Here is a 10,697-nt window from a genome sequence, read left to right as displayed (position 1 = left end):
CATACACTATAACATTAATACATGATCACTGCAAAATATGGCCTCAAATGGATTACACTTTGGGACTGGCAATGCAAGCCCATTCCCTTCAAACATGATACAGCCACTGGCATTCTTGCACTGTGCCACCTCCAGGAGTCAGCTATACTGTAGCCCTGGGAGCATGGCCGTCCTTAAAACTTGGCACCAGGACTGCAGTTCACTGAACAAGCGGTTCTGCAAGCCAATGGGAGCATTCCTTGGGCACCGAAACAGGCGTAGAGGCACTGTGGCGTATTTTTGAGGGGCACGCTTTAGCCATGACCCTTTCTGGGTGATCACAACGTCTCTGCACCGTTTCCATGCTTCTTCAGTAAAAAGGTTTTGGACTCACTCAGCACGTCCTCAGCCAGCAGAACTTATTTCCTGCTGAGTCCTGACCTACTCCCACGCTCGCTATCATTTTCTCACACAAAGAGAACACAAGAACCCTACCTGGGTATTCTGACTTCGCTAACACACGCTTAGGGCTATTTTTTATCTGATACCACCCGCCCCTGCAAATAACCGTTAAAATCTTCAAAGATGTGTGTTTGCCACCAGCCAGTTGGAACCCAAACTTTTTTATAATCTTACATTAAATCAGAGAGAAAATTGGACATATTCCCCCCCAAACAGCTGTTTATGTGATGCTGTTAGACTGGCAATTTATTTCTTGCTCAAATCCCCAAAACCTAAAAAAAGATTCTGTATAGTCAGTGCAGAGGGGCTCTGCTGACTGGCAAGACCTTTCGCACTTAAGTTCTGTGGAGCTAGAGGAACTGACACAACCCTGATGTTGTCTTATTGCTTTTTTAATAAAATACCTTATTACATCATTGATTTACAGCAATATCTATTGATTCACGTAGGACACAGCAGATTGCTGATGATGGTCGAAGAAACATCTATTTTCATCAATAGTCAAAATGAAATTAATATGACATGTAACATTATATGACATATAATATGATGTACATTCAAGCAAGTAACTAATGTTGTTGAACTTTCTTATGGATAAACTGTGATTTTTTAAAATGTTACCAACAACTAAATGAATGGTAGCGTTTCATTTTCGTATGTGACCCTGGGCTAATGGAAATACACAATACGCATTAAATCCTGTTTTATATTAGTGGATGGAGCGTTACTACAGAAGACATCACTGCCGTATTGGAAGAAATATGGCCACTTTTCTCATTGATTGAGGAGAAGGTTGAAAATAATAAACACAACCACTCAAGAACAGAACATCAATACAACAAGATGTAATGCACCATCTAACTCTGACCCTCTAAATCAGAAAGGATTTTTTTGCCCCGTGTGGAACAGCAGTGATGGACGTCTGGCATCCGCTAAAACAAATGGCCAATAATTCAAACTACAAGCTAAGCACAGATCAATCACAAAGAGTAAAAGAACGTGCAGGCAACTGGACCTTCTTGTTGTGCGAGCCACAGTAGCAATACTGTACATCACTCACGTGTGACCAAATCTGTTTACTCAAGTACAGCAAATGCACGTTCAGCACTATTTCTTGATTCATGGAGGTTGTGTGCCAGAGAGTTCAGTAGCAGCCTCACTGCTCTGAATAAACATGCTGGTGGATGGCATGACACATTTAGGGTGCTTAGATCACACCTAACTTTACATGGAGGAATCAAAGTACTGGAAATGGCTCATTATCTACAGAGGGAAGACATAAGCTCACTGGTTGTTAGCAAAGGTCTTTGTGGTGCTAACACCTCAGAGGAAAGGTGTGTGGTGTGCAGCAGTTGTATTTCTGCTATGTTGTGCTCTGGAGACAAAGGGTGCAGATATCTCAGCAAACTCAGCCCATTTCCGGACAAATAGAGGAGAAACATATTGCTTCCATCTCCATACTCTATGCATAGTACAAAAAGACGGTTTGCTAATGTATTGAATTTTTGTATTGAATTATTGCCTGTCATCTGAAATTCTAAATACATTCATTACAGTCAGTGAAGTAATCATCCAGAAAAAGGACTCGGCAAAAGATGTTTAGTCCATAAAATTTGTTGTCAGTTTACAAACATGGGAAAACAGATTGAAATTGAACTTGCAGGCAAAATAGCCAAATCAAATTTTCTCTTTGAACATTTCACAGGCAGGGAAGGATTTTAATTTAAGTTATTAACTGATCATTTTGAAATATTGCTGCATGATCTATTCAGCATTCTGTAATATATTTTTTTACGCACAGTACTATTTCATCAGAACATGCAATATGTAGTTAAATGGGTGGATTTACGTGCAGTAAACAAGTTTGTCTTAATGGTTTATATACACAAAACTTGTTGGTTTAAGTTTGGTTTGTTTTACCTTTCCAATCTGTAGTATGAGCCAACCTTCAGTGGCTTCATTTGAAGTATGATACCCAGAAATGAGTAAATATCTAGCTACGCTCTGAAATAGCAAAAAAACAGTAAAAAAAAACAACATGAACAAATACATGATTAATGTTTCATTTAAATGATTCACTTTAAACTGGCATTACAATAGTTTTTCAACTTTGGTACAGAATGTGTCATTACCCTTTGTGTTGTGCATTAGATTACTTGTTTGTGAAAAAATATGTGCAGAACTCCACACCTCTAAAACAAGTGTTCCAATTATTCTTGCCAAAGACTAACGGGACTACCTGGCCTGCTCAGTCAACCAAGTGAACGGCAGCTAGTCTGGCAAGAAGGCTGTCCCTGACAGCTATCTACTGGTGCATGCCCACAGGAATTTTTGGACCTGATAAGAGTTTCTTGTGGGGTGGGACAATTTCATCATCTCCCGCCCACACTACTGCAACTCCCTGCTTGCCGGCCGACCTGCCTCCGGCGTCAGTAGATCATTCAGAATGCGTCTTACTCACCAACCAAACCTCTCTGTTCTGCTACCTCTGCCTCCTGTCTGTTCTGGCCCACCAGTGGTGGAATTAGCTTCCCACTGCAGTCAGGACAGAAGAAACCCAAATTCTGACAAAGACTGACCTCTTCAGACTCACCTGGCCACCTTTAGATGTCCTTCCTCTTTCTCTTTCCTCCTCTGGATCCTCCTTTAGGATAATGTTATATGTATAGCTGCATGCAGATAGATTATCTGTTTAGGCAGTCCTTCTTTCATTACGATTCAGATTGTGTGTTAGGTTAACATGCCCCTTAGTGCTGGGGTCTCAAACTAAGTTCCCTGCTGGTTTTTGTGGTTTCTTATCAAGCAGTAGCTAATTTCTGCTATTTTCTTCACTCTGGAAACAAGGTTTGCATGCAGACTCTAGCCAATTGATGAATTAAATTAAGCACTTAAGAGCAGGAACACATCAAAAAAACAGCAGAGAAAGCAGCCCTCCAGGATTTGAGTTTGAGATCCCTGCTAAATGGGTCTCTGCCTTGGTAATAATGCTTTTTGTATTCCTGAGAGTATCACGGATGTTCTCCGTTGTGCATCGCTCTGGATGAGAGTGCATGCCAAGCGATTGTAACAGAATGTAATAAAATGAACTGAATCCCCAAAAGTGTGGGGGGGGGGGGGATTTGTATGTGGCTTTAACCTCGGCCATCCTACTGGCTGTCACAGATCTTGTTTCAGGAACTCCTTTAAAAACAATTACTGTATAATAATAAATCTTTGTCAGATATGCAGTAGTAAAAAAAAGAATTTGAAAATTATATTTGAAAGATGTTTTCCAAAACTGTACAATTTATTTGTTGTGACAAATGGTCCAAAATTGAGTTCAAAGCAGAAATTGAATGATTGGGAATGTTGAATAGTGGCAAACTAAAACAGTCATTTTAAATTCAAATGCGTTGTTATTTTTCCTGTGTATTTGCTACAGTATTTCTGATGTGAAAAATGCAATTTTCTTTTAAATAGAAAGGAGCCAATCTAAGTGATTTCAACCGATGGGCATCCCATTTTTTATTCCTAAGGAAACCGCACTTTGGGGATAAGCAGAATATTATAAAGTTTGTGGGTGGGTGTGGGATGAACAGGAGAAGCATTATGAAAATAGACCTGCAGACCTCTACTATCCACAGCCCATAAAGGAAGGAAATTGAACTTTTCATGACTGCAACAATCCTATTTAAATATTTCGAGGTCACAGCAGAGGCGTCTCTGGTCGTGAGCATAAGCCCTGGTGCAGCGTTTCTGGTTCTGGTTCGGTTGGGATAATAGCGATGCGTCCTTGAACAGCCGAGCAGCTCCCTTTGTCTGCGGTACTTCTGTTGAAGTGGCTTTTAAATCCCGCTTTCAGCTCTGATGGCTTTCTTTGCATCAGTCACACATGACTTCTTATAATAATCGCGGGAAGGTGAGAACACGGTAGCACAGCCTCAAAGAAAGCAACCAGCACACATTTTATCAGATTGCAAGGCCCGTGTATTCTTCCTAATACTGAACCAGGATGTGGTTTTTCCTACTGCTGCAGATGTCGTACCTGATTTCACCGTATTATATTACCGAAAACGTGGGAAGAATGTTCTGTCCAATCAGAACACTCCTGCCAAGCAGGAGTCAGAGGTCATGTTCCTGGGTACCTGACTGTACCTGAGCAAGGCTAGGCTCTCGAGTCCAAACTATGATTAAATTGGTAACCGTGGTAACGGGGTCGTTCTCTGACGGCGTCGCGGCAATGCCCCGTGCCCGCAGATTGGCTGTGGGGAGGAGGTGGAGCAGCGAATGCACACGCTCACCTGGCCATGAATGAGTTAAGGCTGCAATCAAGACATCTCTGGTGAAGAACACTAGAAGCCCTCGGCAATCCCATGCTGGCCTTCGCTGAATTCAGCGGAGTGATTGCTCACTGCAAGGTGCAATTATCAGATAGTTACCGTGGAGAATTCGCAACCATCTGCCAGCCAGATGAAAAAAAAATAAATAAATAAAAATTTTCTGGAGGACAGCAGAATCTAATGTGAAATTTGCAGACAAAAAAGCACAAATCTGTGCAAAGAAGGGTTCTAATGAAAAACACAGACCTCACAATAAGTTGTCCTAAAAGCATATAAATTAATTTATTGATCTAGTGAGCAATGGCAGTAAACACCTCATATCTGACAGCAAGCAAAAACTTGTCTGTTGACCACATGTCAAAAATTACAGCACCTCAGTCTTTTTTTTAAGAACCATTAATACTGTGATCACTTCAAATGTATTCTTTTTTTTTAACCTCTACATCTTACAAAAAATGTAATAGAATATGTAAACAATACTTCATTAATTATATTCTTTTAAATGCACATATCATTCAAACAAGATTTTTGAAAGACATATTCACTTGGGAGAAAGATACAGGTAACACACCCAACGTCGCGGTTTAATATGCATCACAAACAGGAAGCAGCAGTCCTGTCTACATTGTCCAATCAGTAGCAGACGTTTCTGAAACCACACTGAGGCCACTACTACTTAGAAGAGGAAAACTGAATTAAAACTGCAACAGCTGAAGTTTCTTTTCTACCTAATCGTAATAATCATTTGTACAAAATATACCATGTGCAAATAAAATTCAACTGAAAAAATAAACATTCACATTTTAAGTCTTAAAGGCAGAGTTATCTAGCAAACAGAACAAACAATTAAAACAAATAATAAGCATGTTCGCCGAGAATCAACAAAGCTCAATTTCACTAAAAACAAATACAACTCACTTGTGTGAAATAGGACTACTATTCATGGGAATTCAATTATTTATTTATTCACACTTTACAGAAAGACAATTTGAAATGAAAAGAGAAATAAAACAAATATTTGCTAATATTACATGGCTGTTGGAAAATCAAACATAGGATACTAGTGACCCGGAGTTTTCTTTTGGCTAACTGAAAAGTGTTGACTTGGCCCTGTAAAGTGTGCATTCAACCTTCTGAAAAGTGTTCACTTGATCTTTAGAAGTGTGCACTCAATCCTCTGAAAAGTGTTCACAAGACCCTCTTGATTTGTCATGACAGCAATATGAAAACAGGAAAAGGGTTCTCCCATCTCTCATGATTCTTAAAACAGAACCAGTATTCATACCTTGGCTTAAAACCTGTCCATTTTATATCCCAGACTTGGACAGAATTTCAAAGAAATTGAAAAAATTGCTAACTTCTTCATCTTAATAAATATTCGACCATGACGCTCACGCACGATATACCATAAACTTGGACGCTATGAATTTCACAGCATGCTGTTCAACCAACAAGCGTATAAAGCCTTGATTAACCATGGAAATTCAATTATGTGCTGACTACTTAATCACTCCATTGGCCAGAAGTAATGGGGGAACTGAAAAACACCAGAACGTCACAATATTTACAATGAACTTAAAAGTCGTGTGACAGGCCACTAGGATGAAATGCTGTGAGTTTTAGCCATTGAGGAGTTACACAGCATTGCCTTGTGGCCCTATCAGGCCTACCTGAGCCATTTCACATAGTCAATCCGACAGCCACACCGTGTCGCGTAACTGCAAGCACTGGCCCAACTGCAGCCTCTCAGAAACCAGAAACCTGGCTATGTTTCCTCAGCAATGACATATCTCATGAATATTAGATGCCCCAACATTTGTTCTTTGCATTTTAATGCCGACTGTTCGAGTCCATTTATTTTCCAGTAGAAGTTTCAAAGTTCTCTCTTTAGAAATGTAATGGCAGTAATTTGACACCACGGGGCATAAAACATGCATGAGCAGGTGGTTCATCCTGGGTTAGAACAGAAGCGCTGAACAGAGTCAGAGGAGACCCTGACGGGACAGCTCTACGTAAGACTGACGTAGATGCTGTGTCGCACTCTGGCAGAGGGAGCGTGGAGGTAGTTTGTCCATTGAGAAGATGTTGCAGCTACTTTGGTTATGGAATCAGAGTTGTGTCAAAAATAAAGGAAACGTCATACTTTTGTCACATATTTGTGTCAATATTGTCAAGCAAAACTAGGAAATAAATATTGCAAGGAAAAATTTTGAGTTTGAGACAAACAGGGAAAACATTGCAGGTAATTTTGTTTTGCAAAGAAAAAAAATCAGTTTTGTTTAGTACTTGTTTAATATAATGTTTTCTGTGATACTTCCCACTGGTCAAACTATCTCCATATGATGGCAAACCTCCCACAGACAAAAAGCAACAGGGCACCTGCATCGGCCTTATGTAGCAGTTATCAGTGTGCTGTCTGGGGATACCAGAGAACCTTTGCCTGGACGATTCACAGCCAATCTTGGATCAATCGGCTCTCATATGAATGTGGATCGGATCGGTGCAGACTGATTTTGACTAGTGTCATGTCTGATAATCAACGCTAGATGGCCCTGTAGCTACACAACAGAAGGCTAAGAATCGGGCACCGCAACCACAAGCTATACAAATACCAAAAAAAAACATTCAACTCAATAATTATTTTTAAAAAACTAAAATGGCTACTGAAATCAAGACTAACCCTTCTAAATGAACTAGAACTATACAGAGAATTTAGCTGTGGTGAACGTGTAGGACAACTTGGAATTATATATTATACAAAGAAATAAATTAATCTGAAACTATCCACACATCATTGCTCAATAAATTCACATTCTTGGAGATGGCCAGGCAGAGGGAGGTCTCTCCTCAGTACCCTATACCACAGACTGAAGATGTCAGATTGCTTACATTGGAGTCAATAGCCTTGTACAGATACTCCACTTTTGGAATTAAAACACACCTAGGAGCTCTTTTCCCTTTTTAAAGGTACTATTTCATTACCTATTACATTTGATTATCAACATTCAGTACTGCCTTGTGGCATCCCAGAACAATGTGTTTTTCCACACGATTAGGTATGACGTCTGACTGGAATGTCCATGTCATTATTATTCCGTGTGACATCACAGCACAGAGCTGCATTGACGAAATGCACTCTGGAACTAAACTATTGTAAGTCAGGTATGTCACCACATATACAGGTAGCTGCCATCTCTCTCAGGGAGGCTAGCCCCCAACACACCCCTCCCTTCTGAAGTCTCCTAATGAACCGACAGAGACAATTACCAATCAGGTCTCCACATCAAGGACCGATCTTCAAACTGTACACCTTCAGGAATATGAAAGAGAGAGAGAGTGAGAGAGAGAGGCAAAGAGAGAGAGAGCAAGAGAGGCAGAGAGAGAAAGAAAAATAGAGACTTGATTGTCAGTTGGAGAGTAACACATGGGATGATTCCGTATGAAGCCTGTTCCAAAGTGTTCCTGCACTCTGGCAGCCTAGTAGAACACCTCTTAGGTTGGGATTTAAGAGTAGACTGGTTCTGAAGTCCGGCATTTTCCACAGTATTAAGCACAGGCTGTCCGTGGTAACAAGAGCTGGCTGGATCAAAAGCCTAGAAGTTTCCATGGTAGTAAGAGAATGATGGAAGTGCCTATGGCAAGACAGAACAGGTCATTTTTCCGGGCCAGGAAGGAAGAAAACAACGGAAGAAAACAACAGAAGGAAAAGAAAGAGGGGAAAACAAGTCAGGAAGATGGAAGTAAGGCCCCAGGTGTTTGAGGCAGGTCAGTCTTCATTAAAATGTCCCAACCACTCGATTGATTCTGGAATAATCATTGCTTTGAAATGACCGTGCAGGAACCACAACCAGGCAGCAAGACCTAGTCAACAAGGTTCACCTCCTGAGAAATAAGAAAATGAGAGAATATTCGTCAGTGACAGCCACAGTGGCTAACGCTCTAGGGGACGGGCAGAGTGGGGCTGGATAGGTAACCCAGACAAGACACAGTGGAACAAAATGGCTGCTCTCCAATCCTCTTCCTCCTCCCTCTGCTCTTACTCCTCCTCAGGGGGGCCGTGGGCCACGGGGTTCAGTTCATGTCGATGGTGTTGAAGACCCACTCGGTGAACTTCTTGAGTTTGGCGGCAGCGTTCTGGGCCTCCTCCTGTAGCCGCTGGTTATCCTCCCACAGGGTCTGAATCTGGGCCTGCAGTTTAGCCTTCTCCTCACGCTCCTATAGAAAGAGGTGAGAGAAAGAGAGAGAGAGAGAGTGTGTGCAACTGAACAACAACTGGCAACAATATGCACAAAACAGAGCTAAGCAAATTAGATTATAACCAAACTTAAAAATCTATTAAGAAATTTACACTGGGGTGAACTATTAACTATTTTAGCCTCAACACAACGGAACACCTTGTTTAGCTTATGTAGCTGGACTAGGTTTTGCAATGACATGAATAGCAGTCCAAACTTCCATAGGGAGATATATAATAGAAATATTATCCAAACACAGGAGACAAGAGATTTTCAAGACATGGCCACAGATGGCCCATCCCTCCCCCTATCACATTTCATCTCAAATTCAATTTCCCTTATTGTCATGCTGAGAATACACTTACATTGCTGAAGCAATGTAACAGGGTAACAGAAACTAAAAATAAGTGAAGAGTTCAACTCTGAAGCATCTTTACTTCACTGTTCCTGAGTTTGCGTAGACACACTTGAGCTGCCAAAGCCATATTTTTTCTTTCTTACCTTCTTCAGATCCTCTTGCAGCATCTTCACCAAGGCCTCCAGCTGGGTGACCTTCCCTGCCAAGCCACCAGAGGGCTCACTTCCAGGAAAAACAACATGTAACAGGAACCATGAGAGAGCATGACAACAAGAGCGTGTAACGCAACTTCTATGCTCCCTGTTCTATTCAGTCTTATAAACAAATTATGATTATTACTATTATTATTATTATTATTATTATTATTATTATATTTTCTACAGTTAGCACTTGTTTTTATCCAGAGTGACTTACAGGGCCAAGAAGACAAGTACTCAAGAAAAATGTGGCGTCATATTACATTATTGGCATTTGGCATTCTTAAGGCATAATATAAGAATGGAACAGGACAGTAAAGTACAGTCTATTCTGTAGCAATAAACATAGTCACACCAGCCTGTACTTAATAATGGAAGAAGCCTTTGCTCACTGGAGGTGGTGGTGAATACTCACCCATGGGAATGGGAAGGACGGGAGGGCATGGTGGGCAGCAGCTCGGCCTGCTGGGAGATGGCGGCAGCACTTCCTCTTCTCTGGCTCAGGTCTCGGGTAGAGAAGAATGATGTACTTCGGCCTGAGGGAAATATATTATTATTATTATTATTATTATCACGTTAATTAGTTAAGCTCTTTTCACAGTTACAACTGCATTGACATTTTGACACTTAGGTATAACACTAGGAATTGGCCCATTTTATTTGCAGTGTTTTTTTTTGAGCTAATAAGCTGTTTTCAGGTTTAAGTTAGCTATAAATAAAATAACTATAACGATCATTGAAGTAATGACTGAAAATCATTTTAGCTAATGATTGTTTCCAACGGTATATAGTTTGGTAGGCTTGTATGTAACAAAGCACAGTAGCACATTCAAAACGCACGCTGAGACTGTTGCGCTTTGGAAAAAATAGTTATTGATTTTATGGCAGAAAAGGTTGCCTAAATAGAGGATTTCCTTTGGAGGACTTCGAAGGTATTTTACACCTCATAAGACCCATATTATCATTAAATTATGTGTCCATTTGCAGTCTCCAAATGTCCTCCAAACCACCTAGACACAGTTGTGGCTCCATCCATGTGATGTGGCTGTAGCTCCATTGTGTTTCTAAGTGCACCAGCTACAGCCACAATAATCTGTATCCAGTCAAAAACAGAAAATATTTTCTGAGAAAAAAAGCTTCTATTTTC

General features: G+C 40.6%; 1 protein-coding gene across 1 annotated transcript in view; it reads right to left on the bottom strand.

The window, feature by feature from the left end:
* Window positions 1–5,017: 5,017 nt before the first annotated feature.
* Window positions 5,018–10,697, bottom strand: part of sipa1l1 (signal-induced proliferation-associated 1 like 1) — a 35,407-nt gene continuing 29,727 nt past the window's right edge. The window contains exons 18-20 of the mRNA XM_061242902.1: window positions 9,966–10,086; window positions 9,497–9,575; window positions 5,018–8,975 (exon numbers count right to left, since the gene is read on the bottom strand). Coding sequence (XP_061098886.1) covers window positions 8,832–8,975; window positions 9,497–9,575; window positions 9,966–10,086 — 344 coding nt within the window. The 3' untranslated portion in view covers window positions 5,018–8,831. The remainder of the gene's footprint in view (window positions 8,976–9,496; window positions 9,576–9,965; window positions 10,087–10,697) is intronic.

This window comes from Conger conger, chromosome 5 (assembly GCF_963514075.1).
Source record: "Conger conger chromosome 5, fConCon1.1, whole genome shotgun sequence".
Lineage (NCBI taxonomy): Eukaryota > Metazoa > Chordata > Actinopteri > Anguilliformes > Congridae > Conger > Conger conger.
Note: the sequence above shows the minus strand (reverse complement) of the source record. Positions and strands in the feature narration are given on the sequence as shown.